The following is a 20,039-nucleotide window of genomic DNA, read 5'->3' on the forward strand; positions in this document are numbered from 1 at the left end:
GATTGTCCGTAGAAGAAAAAGGATCTCATTTTGGTAACAACAGCAATGTTTACAAAGTTGATGTTTGTCATAAGAGCCCCTTCTGCTTTTCACTTCTATATTGCAATGTCATATTCTACTTTTTTGTTAACACAGAGGTAGTGTGTTAAGTGTTAAGACATCATTTACTCACAATGTTGTTGTTCTACATGCCCTACTTTCTTTTATGGACCCGCTCATGCTCTTCTATATAATGGCAGTGAATAGCGACCAGCATCAAAACAGATGCAAATGTATCAGAATGATCTAATGTGACGTGAAGTGGAAAAACAAACCGAAATTGAATGTATTATTTAACGAAATTCATGACCTCCGCTGGTCTTCTCTGCACGGCTGTACGATGTGTGCGTTCATGAGACTGAGTACCACAGTCTCCCTTGAAAAAACACAATTTGTAAGAAGTCAAGATTAACAAAAACTCAACATGAAATACAACTTGTGTACCTTCTTCTCTGAGGTGAATATATCCGTTGTATAGTTGTAACAAGAAGTTATCACATTCACATCTGTCAACTGTCTTTAGACATGTGTCTCTGATAGGTTTGATTATTTTCAAATGTAAGATCAACCAGTGTGCTTTCTTAGAAATGATTAAGTGATGTAGCAAAATCCTCTGTTTGCATCTTTGCAGACATGAGATAATGCAAGATCTGTGATATACTCTTAGAGGTGTTAAAACCACAATTGTGTTAAATGTTATTCTGTGTGCCTTATAAGGAACACGGTGATCTAATAAGACCTGCTGTGTTCCACAAAACTTTTAGACACGCACTCGCCAACTTCCCTGAGCACTTCCCCTTTGGGGAATCCCTGCTGCCATTTTGAAGTTCGTTCCACATCATGAAGTAGACGAGGGAAGTTTATATGGACAGACCCTCGCCGTCTCTCGATTTTGACAGAGGGAGCGAGTCGACTTTATATGTTCACTTCAGGCAGCTCCATATACCACAATGCAACATGATTGTGATGTCACCGCATATTGCATTTACCCCCAAACAACTCTGATATATATATATATTGGGTTGTTTTAAATATAAAACAATATTATGTGTGTGTGTGTGTGTGTGTGTGTTTTATATTTAAAACCCAAACACACTTAGAAATATATAGTATGCTGCATTAAACAATTTCGTAAGGGGAAAAAAAAAAAACTCCGTAGTGGATTCAAGTGATCAATTTGCCAATTCAGCCCATTGCACAGGTTCCGCCAGTAGTGGGCGCTCATGCAACGTAAGCAATGACATTCAGTACATCCGAGTCAATGAGACTGAGGGAAGTTAGCAAAAGAAGGGCATAAAAAACGAACTGGAACTCAGCCTTGGTCTTAAGTACATCCATGAATGTTGCAAGAGATGTACAAATAATTTCAATATACTTCCTGTTACATAAGCACAGCATATAAAATGTTTAGCTTCAGAAGACACTGTTCTGTTTTCTCTTCTTGCATTCTGTGGATATCTCCTTTTTTGGGTCTTTCTTTCTATATACTCTGAACTTCACAAAATTCATCTATTATACAAAACTAGATACAATACTTTGGATATTATTAGTTAGATTTATTTTTCTATGTTATTTTTGTTATTACAATTTTTTACAATTTGCTCGTCTGCCTGGATCACACAGTATCAAGCATGAACCTGCTTTATATCCTATTACTGGTCCTTTGGTCAGCTTTCAGTAAGTAAATCACATTTTTTGCCTTAGATTGTGTCTATCTACTGTAATGGCAGGAGTCAATAGAATTGTTGTTGTGTTTGAGATTCCTCTGATGCATGGTACCTAAAGTACCATACAGTGACAGGTGCATCATCTGATGTTAATATATACATGTTTCTGTCAGTATTAATTTGAAAAATATTTTAATGTGCATGAATAGATGTCAATTTAATTTTAAATTTATGTTGAAGTACTAAGATTAACTTGGAAAAAAATGAAAACAGAATAAAGCTAAATTTTAAAAACACAATTTCTAAAAAGTTATACTAAAATTAGAATGGAAACTGAAATCCACTTCAAACTATTAATAAATAGCATATAAATAATACAATAACAATGCTCTATATACAGCAATGTCAGATATTTGTAAGGTAAAAATGAATTTAAACTTGGACTCTCAGTGATATAAGCTAAGCTATAGTGCTCATGAATCACCTTATTTTATAATGCTGTTTTTTTTAAAAAAATGTAAAAGTAATTTTGTGGTTTGGAAATTGGGGGTGCAGTCTGTAGAGTGAATTTGGAGTGAGTGATGGCATTCCTAGTCAAACTGTAAATTCATTTACAGACAATCTGAACACAAACTGTTAATGTAAACGTTACCGTTATCTGATAACAGATATTTTGAGGTGAGAAAGTTGCATGTACTGATTTAATGTAAACACTGTCTAATGATGATGTCTATCCAGAGATATTTAGCTACATGCAAACGATTCACACATGCACTGGAATAAAGTTTTTTTTTTGCTTGCTATACAATCCACAAATACACAAAGGTCATGAAAGATGTGTAATTTAATGTACAAATAAACGCTGAGCAATTTGTATTGAGATTGTATAGAGATCAGTCTTAAATCTCAAGAAATCAAATTGCAAAAGGGTTAAGAAAGTCTTTTGCACCACAGACATGTTCCCTTTTTTACATTATAAAACAACGTACTCAGGGAACCACGTTACATCCAATTAGCAATCTAGAAATTTTTCTCAATTTGAACTCATGTTGCCTGTTACAGTGTCTGATATCATTTTTCATGTATTCAGATAGTTCCAGCTCCTTCCTTATCTACAATGAGGACCACAACAAATGTGTGTATGCCGTGAGTGCTAACGTGGTGCTGACTGCTCCATGTGATGCAACTTTCAAAGCTCAGCATTTCCAATGGATTTCCTCTTCACGAATCATTAGCCTCGCTTTTAGTCTCTGTTTAGGGGTCGAGAAGATTGAAGACAGGGTCAAAGTTGTCCTTCTGCCCTGCAATGAATCTAACCCAGAACAAACCTGGGAATGTAAAGATAAGACCTTGTTTGGATTGAAGGGACATCCACTGCACCTGAACTATGGAGATTATGATGAGCCAAATATGATGTTGTATACAGGAACAGGTGTTTGGAGTCGCTGGATGATTTATGCGACTGACGAAAATTTGTGTTCTCGTGGATATCGAGGTATGACCAAAAGTCCACTAAACCCTTCAAACCTTTATAATAATGGCTGCCAAAATCAATATGCCTACTATTAATTTTCCTGTATGATATTAGCATTTGTTTAACTAGGTGAAAGACTTCTGTCTCCTTAGTCATTTAAGTTTTTCACATCAAATCCTTAAACTATTCTACATTAAACTTCAACCCCTAATTTCATTTCTTTATGTTCTGCAGAGATGGCTATTGATCCATATGGGAAACCATGCCATTTCCCTTTTCAGTTTGGTGGCCAGTGGTTCTCTGATTGCACTTTGTATGGCAGAGCTGATGGTCAGCTGTGGTGTGCCACAGTCAAAAATTACAACGGGGATCAACAGTTTGACTTCTGCCACCCAAGAAGTAAGACAACACAACTATTCACTACAGAAACATTGCTGTTTATTACTTAATAAGCACAATATGCACTTTGTATAGCAGTGGTTTTCAACCAATATGGTTTCAAATAAGATAAAACAAGCATTCATAATATTTATCTTAATAAAGTTAGCTGAAAACAATGTGTTGGATATTTTGTGGTGCTATATGGCTAAACTAAAATCTGTTTTGAATGTTGCCAGCCACAGAACAACCACACACCAACTATAGCTGGAGAGAGTAGAGAGAGAGTGATAGAGCCGGTACAAAAGTTGGGAATTATTAGGAGGCCATGATTAATGGAGGGTATTTTGTCCCCTCATATCTGATTTGCGCCCTTTCAATTTTTCCAATTTTGCCATTGACTTTAGACCAGGTTTTTGTTGGTCAATGGTGCAGTATCGCACTGCGTATAGCGTGTCATTTGGGACAACTATTGTCACTATACCTATCTGTATTGTTTATTGGAATAAACTGGAGGAAATTTTATTATGGAAGGCCATCTGGAAATTACCAGACAAATATTTATCAATAGGGGCTGGCTGCAGACATTAGGGACGAGTGGAGCTTCACTCAAAGGTAGAAATACGTCACCTTCACTAGTGGAGCTAGCTACAGCTATGGCCACTGCATGCACACATCAATATTGCGTCATTTAATTACTGCATTTGCTTTATTGTAAGGGTAGGTTTAGGGCTGGGGTAGGTGTAGACATTAGTAAAACACAATCTGATAGGTAGTCATTTTATTTTATTAATTGTTATTTTATTGTGAGATTTTGCCTCACTATTTTATTTTAACACAAGCATTCAAAACATAGATTACGCCTATGCTAGCCGCCATGCAACATCAGCTAAAACTGATGAGACATCAATATTGCTCATCAGAAAAATATAAATCGATGAGTTTTTCTTGCATCACATGTTACGACAGCCTCAGACTGCCAGTGTAGCAATGCTGCGGTAAAATTATTCAAGTGGAGGTGACGTATTTCCTGTTTGAGAGTGGAGCTCCACTCGCCATGGTCTGCAGCCAGACCCTTCTCATATTTATTGGTAAAATCAAGTTAAGGACACTTAAACACTTTAGTTTAGGGTCCAATTCTCACTATTAACTAGTTGCTTATTAACATCCATACAAGGATATTGACTGTTTATTACTTATAAAGCATATATTAATGCCTTATTCTGCATGACCATATTCTACATCCCTTAATCCTAAAATTAACAACTACCATAATAACTATTAATAAGCAGTAATTGGTAGTTAATTGTAGTTAACAGTGAGAATTGGACCCTAAACTAAAGTATGACTGAAATAATTTTCATTTCGGATTGTTTGAATATTTCATATGGGGTTCCACAAGGGAGTATATTAGGTCCTTTACTTTTTTTATTATATATTAATGATTTAAATTTGGCTTGTTCAAATAAGCTTTTATTATATGCAGATGATGCAGCAATAATTGTCTCTCATGAGAGGAATGATGTTATTGAATATGAATTAAGTAGAGAGATTGAAGGGGTCTCTAAGTCTTTACATTTGGGGAAAACTGATACTATTTGGCTCAGCTGGTAAATTGAAAAAATGTTTTAGATTTGAGGTAACGGTTGGAGATCAAATTATTACATCTAAACGAGAAGTAAAATACTTGGGTTGTGTTTTGGATTGTAATCTGACAGGAGAAAAGATGGCTGTTTTAGCTCACTCAAAAATTTGTAATCGAATAAAATTTTTTGCAAGACAGGCAGGTTTTTTAGATATGGAAACTTTAAAAATGTTGGCTTGCGCACTAGTGCAGACACACTTTGATTATGCTGCAATTTTTTGGTATAGCGGTATTTCAAAGAAATTAAAAAATAAATTGCAGACTGCTCAAAATAAGTTGTGTAGGGTTATATTGAAAGTACAACCACGGATGCATTTGTTAGAGCAACATTATAGGAAAATTAATTTTTTAAAAGTAGAAAAAAGGGTAATTTTTTTAAACTAGTAATGGTGTTTAAGATATTAAAGAAAATGGTTTCAAAGTATCTTTTAAAATATTATGTGTTTGTAAGAGAGGTTCACGGTCATTCTACAAGGGCGAGTAAAAATGATATATATCCTTGTAGGTTTAAGAGTGAAATGGGAAAAAATTTTATATTTACTAGTTCTGTTGCTTGGAATAAATTACCTAGATGTATCCAAGAGATACAAAAGTATTTTTAAAAAGGAAGTAAGAAAATGGTTGTTTTATTATTGATGTTTGAATTTGAACTTGAAGTTTCTAAACATGATGAAAGTTGCACTCCATAAATGATTTGTTCGTCCATTTTTTTTTAAGATATCGAGGACCACAATGGAAATAAGCCTAAGGCTTTTTTGTGTATTTTATCCTCAACCATTTTGAAATGTGTATGAACTAGTCTATTTTTTGGACTTTTTTGTATTATGTTTTAAATTTTGTTAAATAAAACAAAACAAATAACTTTCAAAATACACATTGTAAATATTTTTTTTGTTAAGTTTTAAAAAAAGATATTGATTTGAACTGTTCTTTCTATAATACGCTGGCTGAAACTTTGTTTAACTTATTTTTGCATTGATTTTATGTAAGGAAATTCTGAAAAGAGTTGAGTAGATTTGTAATTGATAACACTGACCCCACTTTTTTGTGTTTAGAAAAAGTTTTATTTGGTTTCACTAATATCCCCTCACATAAAAGGAAAGAATACTATATTATAAATTAAGTCCTTGATAAATTTCATATACACAAATGTAAGTACAGTAGAATCCAACATTTGTTTTTTGTTCTTGAAAAAGAATATATATCAAGACAATAAGAAAGCAATTAGAACTGTTTCTATATGTGTGTCCTTTAATATATTTACATAATGATTAGCCTACACCACTGGCTATGTTTTTCTGTTTATGTGTATTATTACAGTTCTGACTGTACATGGACTTTGTTTGTTTGAAGTTTAATAGAAAATATCCTCTCCCATGGCCTCATGGGATAGTAAAGTGTCCGTCTTATGCGCACTTCAGAATCTTACCGAAAGTAAAGGTCATCTGGGTACTTTCTGCCTACTTTTTATATGAATTCAGACATACTACTTTTGTCACATTCTGTTTTTTGCTTACTATATAGTAGGAAAGTATGTGATTTTGGATGCAGCCTGTCTGTTTTTTCTCCAAACCATATTATAGGTGTATCATCAGATTTTAGATGAACTGAGGTGCAAATGTGTTTGAACCGTGGGTGGAGAATGGTGCTGTTTACTTTTTTACAGAGAACCAGAATCCTTCTTTATGTTGTTTCTATGTTTTATTTCAGATGCCACAGTGCCCAGCATCACAGTGTTCAGGCAGAAGCAGGACAGAGAGCATGTGATGGTGATGTGTTCATTTGGCAGGAGGTTCATTGAGAGCTCTTTCCAGCTGTTAGTGAAGGGTGAACACAGCGACACACTGAAGAACCCACTGTGTTATTCAAATGAAAAGTGTGTGTTTAATGTGAAAGTGAGCTCACCTGTTTCCTTCACCTGTGTGCACGAGCTGAATTCACTGGTGAGCCATCGCAGTGAGACCTACACAGATGATCACGAGGAAGGGGTATCTTTATTCTACATCTGCTTTTTCTCCTTCATTGCTGTTGGTCTCGTCATCATGACTGTGGCAGTGATTGTGACCAACATCAGGAGCAAAGCTTAAGGTTTCAGGAGTTACTCAGATTAAAATCAAGAAATTAAAATAATGAAAATGCATACACAATGTGCTGAGAGCATCTCAACATGCTTTGTTATGCATTTAATTTAATTATTTCCTTACAAGTAACTCAAAGAAAAATTCCCACAGAAAAAAATATCCACAGAGCTCAATATAGTTTCTGCATGCATTTCTATATTAAAATCTCACACCAGTTGCTGGTGTGAGGTGCATTTTGACATGCAATGCTATTAAAGACAAATCTGGCATTGTATGATATGAGATTTGGTTTTGGGCTAAGAGTGTCCTGACTGTGTTTCTGATGAATTTGTGTTCAGGATTAGATTTGATCTTTATATTCAGTAGTTTTTCAGCACACAGACTAACCCAGTGAACTCAGACTCCATCAACTCCACCACAATCGTTACCAATGATGAGTACATGAATAAATAATCAGAAGACTTTCTGAAGAGGGAAGAGCAGAACTGAAGAGGAAAAACAAATTTTTACTAAAATGTGTGAATTATTCAATTAACCATTCAAATATAATCATCTTGCCATACAGCTTTGGGATGTTTTAACCTTCTGACTTCAGTCTGTATTTCACACAGTGTGATGTGTGAGGGCTCACATCCTTGAGGGAGCTCAATAATGTCACAGATCCCTTGTTTCCCTGGACTTCATTTCCCATGATCCTCCTGTTCTCCACATCTGCACTCACTTCCCTCGTCATCTCCCCATCATCACGGATCACCTGCACCTGGACTCTATTATCAGCACTCCCTTTATATTGCACTCACTCCCTTCACTCATGGTCCATTCTCTGTTTTGCTAAGTGTATGTTTGGTGTTCCTTGCCTGAGTTTATTAAAGTGGTGTCTATATTTGTGGAAATCCGTATCTGCCTCATCCTTCTACCAGTACACCGTAACATATACACCCCAGTTCTGATTTTAAACTGTCCAGGTAGATTTCTAACTGGCTGTGGCTTAATACTGCCATATAAGATAGATATAGATTTATATATATTTCTGTTCTAGATAATGTCAGAATATTCTAAAAGAGATTGTGTCAATCAAGATGTGTCAATCTGGAAGTACAGAAAAAAAGTCTTACAGAAATAGAAATCTTTCTAATGTGACCACATCATACCGCAACAGTTACTCCAAACTCAAACTAAATGTGTACATAAAGAACAAATGAGTGTTGAAGTGTGGCATTGTTAACCAATGCAGTGCCAATGATGAAACAATGATAATGGTCACTTCCAGAGCTCAGCTTTCCGAAGAGAAGCAATAAGCCTTCTAATTACCTTCTTCTCATTCTGCGTAGCAGTACATTTAGTTGAAATGTGTCCATCCTCCCTGCAACGATAACAGAAGAAATCATCCTCCTGTTGGGAAAGAGGTTTCTTACTGCCACTCTTACTGACTTTTACTTTCACAGCAGAGGCAGAAGCCAATGTCTTCACTTTCTGACTCAGTCTATCAACTTTTTTTCTGTAATTCAGAGGCTCCAATTGCTTTATCATCTGATGTACACTGCCTAACCTATACTTTTGTGCTAGCAACTTCTTTGCTGACAGGGTTGGACTCAATTCAGACATTTTGGCTTGTAGAGCCTTCACATCAGCGCTAAGCTTTTGCAAATCAAAATCAGTTGCAGATACACAATCCTGTGCTCCAACACTCCGAACCCTTGCATGTTCTTCCTCTACCCTAATCTGACTGAGCAGCTCAAGAAATGTAGGAGGGTTAGCTCTTTTCTCTTTGAGACGTAACTGTAAAAGCATAATGTCAGCCCCGACTGCTTCTCGCAACAACTGCTCAATTCTCTCTGTTCATATCCTGAGCTCTTACAGCCTCTGTACGTAATCAGATAACATCTCTCCAGATTTTTGTTGAATGAGACGATATGCAAAATATAAATCTTCTCCAGTCTCTGGAGATCCAAAAGCCCTTTCAATTGCAGAAATATACTCATACAAAGCTATAAATCAAACCATGCAACCAAGCAAGAGGTTCAGAGCTCATCTGCATCAAAATGGAAGGGCAAAGCAAAACCCTACTGTCCATACTGTGAGGGCACAGAGCACTTCCTAAATAAGTGTCCCACTATTCAGAAACTCACCAGAGATGAGGTCATAGAGTGGATCAAAGTTAACAAGAGATATTGGAGATGCGGGAGACTACATCAAGCAGTGCAATGTGACCTTAAAAGGCTCTGTGACGTTTGTCAAGGGAAACATCTGAGTGCCCTACATGACGCCAACACACACCCTAAGGCTGAGCAGTCGAAAGCTGAAAGTTGTCTGGTGAGCAGCAGTACGGAAGTTCTCTACCTAGACAGGCCATCCGCTCATTTTCGTGTCTTACTGAAAGTCGTCAGAGTTCTCCTACACAACAAAGACAGAACACTAGACACTTACGCAATTCTGGACGATGGATCAGAGCGCACAATGCTCCTCCCTGAGGCAGTTGACAAACTGGGCCTGCATAAGAGGCCTGAAGATCTCGCTCTCTGCACAATTCATCAGGAAGTTCAAACCCTGAAGGGATCTGCTGTCTCATTCAAAATATCATCTCCTATGAATCCCAAGAGAACATTCCGGATAGTGGAGGCCTTCACCTCACAATGCTTGGGTTTAGCAGACCACACTGGAAAATAAACTTACTGCCATACCAGAACATCAAATTGCTTATGAGATCAAAGCGGGATAAGGAAGCGCTGGAGCTCCTGGAGGCCAAGACGAGGCGTGTACCGGTCGCAGACATCCTCCGATATGCCTCACCTCTGTTAAGGAAGCAAGACATTCCCCCGCTCAGAGCTCCCAAGGAAGACGTCTTACTTGGCCTCAGAAGTCTAGAGAGACGCTTGGCCCGGGACCCTCTATGAGTTGATGAGTACAATGACAGGAGCGGTCAAGAAGATTGACCCAAGTGAGGCTTCAGCCACGAATGAGTCATGGTACATACCACACAACTTAGTGAGTCATAACGGGAAGAGTCGTTTGGTCTTCAACTGCTCCTTTCAAGATCACCGTCAAAGCTTTAATGATACCCTCCTTCCTAGACCAACATTGGGAGCCTCTCTGCTGGGAGTTTTACTGCGCTTCAGGGAACATGCAGTGGCAGTTAGAGGTGACATCAGAGGAATGTTCCACCAAGTCCAGCTCTTACCAGAAGACCGGCCGCTCCTCAGGTTCATATGGAGGGACATGAAGCGCAATAACCCCCCTGATGTCTTTGAGTGGCAGGTCCTACCATTTGGCACAGCATGTTCACCATGCTGCGTCACCTTCGCTCTCCAAGTGCATGCGAGAGACCATTGCTGACCAGGAGAAGTAGTCAAGCATTCAGTGGAGCACTGTTTTTATGTGGATAACTGCCTCCAGAGTGTGCAAACCGTAAATGATGCCAGAGAACTGGTGGACCGGCTCAGAGAGGTACTAGCATCCGGAGGGTTCGAGATCAGACAGTGGGCCTGCAACATAACTGATGTCCTCAGGCACCTACCTGCAGAATCGAGGTCTGATAGCATGGAGCGATGACTTTCTCATGACGAACCTGGCCCGTCAGAACCAGCCCTCGGTCTAAGCTGGCACTGGGATATAGACACCTCAGGCTACAGGAGCTGACCTTTGGAATACGGGGCATTGACAATGAGGAATGTTTACAAGGTGTTAGCTCGACAATATGATCCCCTGGGATTCATTGCACCTTACACACCAAGCTGATCGTCCAGAGCATGTGGGACAAGCCGCATGACTGGGATGACCCACTTATCCCTCAAAAGCTGCAGAAGGCGTGGAAGGAGTGGGAATCAGAACTGCACTTGCTGCCACTCATCTCGTTACCCCGACCCTATGCTCCGATGCAAACTGATCAGAGGGTTGCTTCCAGACACATCCACGTGTTCAGTGATGCCTCTGAAAGTGCCTACGGATCAGTTTCTTACCTGAGAACAGCAGATACGCAGGGACAGGTCTACCTGGCATTTCTGGTGGCTAGATCCAGGGTAGCTCCCGTTCAACAGCATTCCATTCCCCGCCTTGAGCTCTGTGGTGCCTTGACGGCTGCCCAGTTAGCAAAGACATTAGAGAGAGAACTGACACCTAAGACAGATCAGACCATTCTTTGGAGCGACTCTACTACGTGTTGACCTGGTTACAGCCGGAGTCATGCCACTTCAAAGTCTTTGTGGGTACTCGTGTGGCTGAGATCCAGGAGCTTACTGAAGGGAGTACCTGGCGCAATGTGGATTCTGCGCAGAACCCGGCAGATGACGTGACCCGAGGAAAGACATTGGCGGAATTAGCAAAGCCTAACCGCTGGAGTCAAGGGCCATCCTTCCTCCTCAAGGGGCCTGCTGAATGGCCATCCTTACCTGGAGACGTACCAGAACAGGATGTCAAGGAGTATAAGAAGTCCGCTTCGGGTGGAGTGATATCTACTGCGGATAGACATGAGAACTTTCTTCCAGTCATACCTGTCCTGGAAGGATATGTTTAAGGCCGTAATGCAGGAGGTGCATGGGGTGGCAGTCCGAGATGATCCCTTGACAGCAGCAGACTATCGACAGGCAGAGATTACTATCTTCCAGAGAGTTCAAGCGGAATGCTTCCCGGAGGAGTTGCGACACCTTAAAGCAGGGAAAGTGGCCCTCCAAAGCAGTCGTCTCCTCACCCTATCCCCGGAGCTGGACCCTGATGAGGGAATCATATGAGTTGGAGGGAGTCTCCGACGTGCCGAATGGTTAGACCCTGCATTCAAAAATCCTATTGTTCTGGACCCCTTGCATCCAGTGACAAAACTCCTTATCCAGGACTACGATGCTCGGCTCTGTCATCCAGGCCCTGAGCGAGTATTTGCGGAGATGCGCCGGGTCTTCTGGATTCTCCGTGGCAGGTAGGGAGTTCTGAGGGTGCAACACCAGTGTGAAGAGTGTCATAGATGGAAATCTAAGCCATTGGTCCTGAAGATGGCTGACCTACCGGTGGCCCATCTACGCTTATACAAACCGCCGTTGTACTCTATGGGCGTTGACGGCTTCAGACCGTTTCAAGTCAAGATAGGAGAACGCACAGAGAAGATATAAGGCATCATCTATAAGTGCCTTACAACCCGGGCGGTGCATCTAGACCTCATGCACAGTATGGATACGGATTCCTTCCTGATGAGTCTCAGGCGTTTCATCGCTCGCCAAGGGACTCCAGATGAGCTCTGTTCCGACCAGGGTACGAACTTTGGATGGAGCACTACCTCCCGTGGTCTACCCTAAGAGTGAGGGACTAAGCAGGCGGAGATGGCGACACTGCCAAGTTATAGCAGATCACTTCTGGGCCAGATTCATCAGGTGCTACCTACCGACCCTCCAGTGCAGACAAAAATGGCGTGGTACCCCAACGATCTGACAGTAGGTTCTGTAGTCCTGCTGATGGATCCTCTGTTTCCAAGGGCGCTCTGGCCAGTGGGCAGGGTGGTTAAAGTATATCCGAGTGCAGATGGTCATGGTCATACCTAGTAACCTGCAATCCAAGTTAGCCCTAAAAGCTTTACATAGCTCTTTGCTATACCTTAGTTTCTGTTGCAGGCCTGTTTTGCTGCTTGGGACCGTAGAGGCCAAAAACACATGGCCGCTTCACTTAATTGAGCCACAAAAGAAAAGAAAATAAACAGGTACCTTTATAAAAACTGTTGCTCTCTTTAATCAGGATCAGTCACAGTCCATCAGGTTAATCTGAATCCATCAGTCGGAATCCATCAGTCCACTCACTCCATTCAACAGCACACGAAACTCCCGAACATAACATGAACACAACATCCATTGTTGTTCTCCTTCATAACTAGACAGTTCACGTAGAATGTACTGGCTCGTTGTCTCTTTACCGTGTGGTTTATATACACATTTCTGACACACCCACCAAACGAGAGAAAACGTATCTCAAAATGACAGACCCAGCAGTTTAGGTTATCTCGAAGCACATTTTCCACAGTACATTTTAACCTAACTTTTTAGGTTTAATTTTACAAACAAACTTTATCCAAATCAGAAACCCATAACAAATACCCACGTGGGCTACCCAAGAATAAATGAGAAATGCAGCATGTTTTTTTCTATTACTATTTACATATATTAATTTACTTGCAAAAAACAAAGATGTAGTCCTCCCTCTCTCTGTCTCTCTTCTTTTCCCACCAATGTGTCTTCCTTGATCTATGTTTCCAAACAAAATCATTCTGAAGCTATCTCAATTTACAGAAAGATGACTGAAACAAATAAATAAAAAGAGACTAAAAATAGGACACTTTCAGTGTCACAGGCTGATCGGCCACACCTGCATATAAGCAGCATGCTCACAGACAAAGGTTGAGAAGCCTTTCCATAAGACAGCAGACTAATGTTCTCTCTCTATCCAGCTCCAGAAAGCAGTGTGTGACCGATCAGCACCGTCACGAGCACCGCACGTATTCACCCGCACCTGGAATCAATTGAACTCCTGCAATCAAGAGCACCCCCACCACTCACGTATACACTTGTCTTCCAATAAAATCCACCCTCCGGGGCCTTAAACTGAGCTCTCCTTGTGGTGTGATCCTTCCACCCCGCCACACATTATATAAAGTGATTGTGTCTCTTCAGAAAATGTGGAATAAACCACTCGATTCATTTGGATTAGTTTTACGATCTCTTCATTAACTTTAAAACGTCAAAGTGGTAGTTATGTAGCTGTCAATGCAGGGACAGAAAGCTCTCATGCGTTTCTGAAGAGTTTGTGTTCAGGATTAGATTTGATCAGTCTTTATCTTCAGTTATTTTTCAGCACACACAGACTAACCCAGTGAACTCTTTGTACTTTTGTTAACCCAGACTCCATCAACCACACCACAACTGTTACAGGCAATGACTACATGAATGCATAAATTTCTGAAGAGAAAAGAGCAGGTCTGAAGAGGAATTTTTTTTTTTTACTTTAAAAATCTGAATGAAAACTGTTTTATTTTTCAATTAATCTTTTGTAATTATATATATATATATATATATATATATATATATATATATATATATATATATATATATATATATATATATATGTGTGTAGCCCTGTTGGAAAATTTTTATTTTACATTTATTTTTGTATTGTTTTTGTGTTTATTCAATATATATTGTATGTTCTCTACTCGTGAGTATTAGAAACATAACTTTATATTGTTGATGATGTATAAAGTTTAGCTAGGCTCTGATTGGGTAATTTTACATGTCAGTTCGGTTTGAGATATGTGATTGGTCATAGGGGGCGGGAGGAAAGAGTGCGAGAGAAGTGGGGACGAAGATCAGAAATCAGAATCAGAATCAGAAAGAGCTTTATTGCCAGGTATGTTGTTTACACATACTAGGAATTTGTTTTAGTGACAGAAGCTCCACAGTGCAACAGAGTGACAGCGACAAGACAAGACACATAATAAAAAGAATAAAATAATAATATACAAATTTACAAGATAGACAAAGTGCAAAAAAAAAAAAAAAAAAGCAAAAGACAATATATATTATAGACAATTGTATGTACAATTATGTGTGCAAATTGAGATATAAATAAGTGTTTTAAGTAAATAATGTGTAATAGTGTTATGTGTTCCGTGTTTGTTAAGTGTTCATGAGATGGATTGCTTGAGGGAAGAAACTGTTCCTGTGTCTGGTCGTTCTGGTGTTCAGGGCTCTGTAGCGTCGACCGGATGGCAACAGTTCAAAGAGGGAGTGTGCTGGATGTGAGGGGTCCAGAGTGATCTTCTTTGCCCTTTTTCTCACTCTGGATAAGTACAGTTCTTGGAGAGTGGGGAGGGTTGTGCCAATGATTCGCTCAGCAGACCGGACTACCCTCTGTAGTCTTCTGAGGTCAGATTTGGTAGCTGAGCTGAACCAGATGGTAATTGAAGTGCAGAGGATGGATTCAATGATGGCAGAGTAGAACTGTTTCAGCAGCTCCTGTGGTAGGTTGAACTTCCTCAGCTGGCGAAGGAAGTACAACCTCTGCTGGGCCTTTTTCACAAAGATGAAACGGAGAGTGACGCAGTTATGGATATAGTGTTAATTCGGTTATAATAAGTGACCGAAGTGAGTGAAGTGAGTTTATGTAACTTCGTACTGAATCGGAATAACCGGAGACTGAGCTCCTCCGGCCGCGTTGGATTCCCATATCCAGGCAGCGCTTCAGGTAGCCTGGAATTCCTGAAAGCTCCCCTGGCATCGACCGCGGTAAAGTTGGTTTTATATTCGCACATTCGGGCTTCCGCGTTCAATAACTTTCTAATTATATGTGCAAGAAGGTTAATGTTTGCAAATTATAATCAGCGACATTTATGACAACCAACTACATTTTTCAAAATCGATTAAAATGGGCAAGTATTATTGTAATGCTATACTTACCTGCGAATGTCCACCGAATGTCCACCATAGTGTGGTAAACAAGATAGGGACCGTCTAAAAAGTTGTAATTTGTTTTCATTGTGTCCAAACAGACAACTACATTTTAGCCACTTGCAGATATATCACCAAATATCACTCACATTATGCCTTCTAATGCTATAGATTTTCCTTTAGCAAAAACAAAACATTTCTAGGAAATAAAAAAGAACGAACATGTACATGAACTGTAATTTGTTAACAATCCAGACAAGTGGAAAATCACGTGTAATCCCCTGAACATAGTTAATCTCGTCATTTTATCAACAGTTTTTTTTTTATTTGCCTCAAAATGAATGAGAACTGTGTTGGTTTTAACAATGACATATGATTCATTTCAATAGTTTTTGAAAGCATGGGCCGACTGCTCCAAAGCAACTTGGTACATCTTATCTGGATCCTACAGAACATACTACAGCCCATGTCTTGTTATTTTTAAGTGTGATAAAGACTTAACAGTGTAACAGGTGTTGAATTAAAAGAATGGCTAAACTATCTTTTATGTTTTCTGTTGTCATCTTTGTTTAACATTTAAACTCTCACAATATCACAATTCATGTGTATAGATTGATGCTGACAAGTGTGTAGAAATATTACTGTCCATGGCAATGAATCCATAAGAATATTGACAAGTACTAAAAAAGCATGACAGAAAATAGGATGTTTATTTTAGGTGAACACCTCAAAAACTAGTGTCAAAACTTTCTTCAATGTGGTTTATAAAGAGTTTGTGCCTCACATATATATTAAATTTCTACTATCACTGTCTTCTTTATTGACACACCTTCAAGCTCAATAGCTTTTGAAAGGAGAATCCCAGTGCTCCCCTACTAGTTGCAAAATGTTTTTTTTTTATGCTAAAGAACATACTACAAGTCTTAAATGTATAATTATTTACTCTAGATGTTAAATTTCCACCAATCAGTCTATTCTATGGGTTTCTTCATTGACACACTTTCCTGTTCAAGTTTTTGAAAGGAGAGTCACACCGCTTTATATCAAGTTTTAAAATAATTATCTGACCCTAAAGAACATACTACAAGTCTTAAATGTGGATGAATTTACTCAAGAAGTTCAATTTCCACAAATCAGTCTATTCTATGGGTTTCTTCATTGACACAGCTTCAAGCTCAATAGCTTTTAAATGGAGTGTCATACCATTACAAAATACGTTTTAAAATAATTATCTGACCCTAAAGAACATACTACAAGTCTTAAATGTACAATTGTTTGGTCCAGATGTATCACTGCCTCTATGGGTTTTAATCCATGTTTCTAGAAATCCATAAAAACAGAAGTGTTAATTTAACTCCTAAAGAGTTGAATTTGACTCCGTTTCAGATAACATTTACTCCCTAAATACACAGGGCTTACTATTCTCATATCATATATAACTGTGAGGTTCTGCAAAACAACAAGCTTTAAAACATTTATTGCTTTGAATAAAAGTGTCTGTCAAATGCACATTGCACTTATATTTTCCCATAGTTCATTTTGTATTTTAACATTTGACTGCTGTCATACCACCAGATGGCCAAGCTTGTGGTGCAGGAATTTCCTCAAATTCTTGATAGCATGGGAAATAACACAGAAGACTGGATGTGCCACTGCACTGTGCTACAAAAGCGAATACTTGTTTATTAAAATGAACATCGCCAAACTTGTTCTTTGTTGAAACAGGACACATTTATTATAAAGTAAAAATATTTCAGTAAAAAGTTCTGTAAAAATAGTAGTACACAAACGGTTAGCAGATTTTATTCTCTACAATGAGTACCGGGATTTGTGCATTTAATTTATTTATAATTTATGTCAAGTCATAAACTAATAAAACGCAACAATTTCAGTACACTGTTTAAGCAGGATGCGAGTGGAAAGCGACGTGTACATGAGACTTTATAAAAAATAGCATTGGCAAAATTTTTGTTGTACCATATTATGTAATTTTAAAGAAATATATTTAACATGATTTTAAAACAATTTGTTCCACCATTCAAAAACCTTCAATGCAATGTACTCACATATGTTTCCTAGGGGGTGCTAGATAATGATTAAATCATTTGGGGTCAATCTATGCAACAACTGAAAAGATATGAATAATCATTTATACAATCCTGTACTGAATTGTGGTCATTTTTGGTAACTATAACTGATATTACATATTCTCTGAATCATGCAAAAGCATTTTGCAATTAAATTTGTAAACTCCAGTGAAAACATTTGAAATCTGAATGTTGATTGATTAAAAGGAAATCAAAACAGAAATTATTTCAATAGAATGGTTTAGCACAACTGTGCACATTCAGCACCAAGCTGTGAACAGAGGCTGAATCATAAGGAATCATTTATATGTTCATGGGGGTCTGAAGAATTTGTGCATTTACAGCCAAGTACATTATAGAAAGAGTATGATGCCAATAATGTTACTGTACTATACACCATCACTCAGGAAATTGAGGATAATTTTGTTATAGTCATAGTTCTGCAAGATTGGACACATCAATCAATGCACATATATCATGATGTTGTGAGAGTTTAATGTTACATTAAAGTGGTATATGACAGGTAAACATAAAAGATAGACAGTGTATTAAGTTTGTTCATTCTTTAATTGGAGAACACTGTTACATACCTCATTATAATGATCACAACTCTATATCACATGTAATGCAAACAAAAAACACAAGTGGAAAAACAAGAAAAATTAAAAACCTATTACCTATTAACCAAATACCATTGAACAAACAAACAAAGAGTAGACTGGTTGAAGTCAGTACAGCTGTCATACATTGTAGATGTAATTGTAGATGTACATTTCAGCTCCATGGACAGTGGCAGTGCAGAATGAATTTTGTTTGTTCCTTGTTCAGGCCTAAAAATAAATTGTGTAACATTTTAAATCAAGGCAAGGAGAGATTTTCAGCTGAAAAGAATCCTTAGAAGGTTGTCATTAAAGTATCATGTAGTTTGTAGACGGTCCCTCAGAGAGTTCATGACGTCACATCTTTCCATAGAAAACAATGTGTTTTTCAGCTTTTACAAACGTTGTCTTCTTCATAAAAATGTGTTGTAGTTTATAGTCATAATAGTCGGTAATGATAATTAACTGAAATGATTACGTTTTAATGCATAACAACAAAGTTATTGAATCTGAAAGACAGAATGTGCGAATATCAAACCAACTTTACCACGGTCTGGCATCGCTGGATTCCCAGATCGGGACCGCACGCACGGTGATGTTATGTCTAAAACCTGATGCAGCCGCGGTTTTCTCCGTCCTTGACTCTCCGCGTGGATCCTTTCGATGGACTTGTATATGAGCATCCGTGAGTAATAACGTTGTTTCCCATCACTGTTGGCTCGATCAAGAGTGAAGCGGCAATATTGTTTTTATGCCTCAACGCACACGAGCGTCGTTCAGGCCTGCACCGTATTTTATTTATTTATTTTGGGTTTGATACATTTACAAGAGTCTGGGCCCAGTGAAGTTTACTAACTGACAGAAAAGTCACGTAAAGTGGTGTTAAAGTGTGAAATAGACACAAAGTGAGTCCTGTAAAGTTATATATTGTGAAAAACACATTGTTTGAACATTCAATTTCTCAGTTTAAGTGAAAATTCAAGTAAAAGGCAACCAATGATTATTTGAACATTTTGATTCTTTATTTATTTTATCTTCTGTCTAGGTTAGCAGGTTGTGAGATTACTGCATTATTTAATTTTGAAGGCTAACCAGTAAACTAACCCAGGGCACTCTAAACATAGGGACGTATAGAGTGCTACATATAAATTGGAGGCACCGCTGGGATTTTTTCCCATTTTTTAGATATAGTGTGTTATTGTGAGAGACACATTGATTACTCAGTATGGATATTCCCAAAGATGTAACCATAGTTGAGCTCATTGAATGGTGTGAGGGCTTAGGAGTTAACCCCGCCCATGCTTTTGTGTTAAGTGGAGTGCCCATTGATCTAGATGTATCAGACATCGAAGATTTTGCACAAACAGTAAAAGTTTTTGGGAGAGTACGCGTAAGGGGTGAAAAATGCTACTCTCAGATGCAATGTAAAATTGTGCTGTGTGAGTGCAAGCAGCCAGTAAGCCCAGAACATACCCCACCTGAGATTAGACCTGCTAGTGGAGAATTTCCCTGGAAGATAATACTTCTCACTCAAAAAGAGACTTAGCCAGAGCCGTTTTCTGATAAATTTCGCAAGTTATTGCAAGAGGAAGGCAAGACTATGGATGATGTGAGAGCTCTTTTCCCCCCAGAACCTCTTCAAGGAAGTTCACCTG

General features: G+C 38.5%; 1 protein-coding gene across 1 annotated transcript; it reads left to right on the forward strand.

Annotated features, from left to right (window-relative positions):
- Window positions 1-1,450: 1,450 nt before the first annotated feature.
- Window positions 1,451-8,171, forward strand: LOC137026840 (macrophage mannose receptor 1-like). Its single transcript, XM_067394381.1, has 4 exons — window positions 1,451-1,716; window positions 2,797-3,201; window positions 3,415-3,579; window positions 6,914-8,171. Exons 1-4 carry the CDS (start codon window positions 1,671-1,673, stop codon window positions 7,288-7,290), a joined length of 993 nt encoding a protein of 330 aa, XP_067250482.1. The 5' UTR covers window positions 1,451-1,670; the 3' UTR covers window positions 7,291-8,171.
- The last annotated feature ends 11,868 nt before the right edge of the window (window positions 8,172-20,039 follow it).

The sequence above is a fragment of the Chanodichthys erythropterus genome, chromosome 9, assembly GCF_024489055.1.
Source record: "Chanodichthys erythropterus isolate Z2021 chromosome 9, ASM2448905v1, whole genome shotgun sequence".
Taxonomy (NCBI): domain Eukaryota; kingdom Metazoa; phylum Chordata; class Actinopteri; order Cypriniformes; family Xenocyprididae; genus Chanodichthys; species Chanodichthys erythropterus.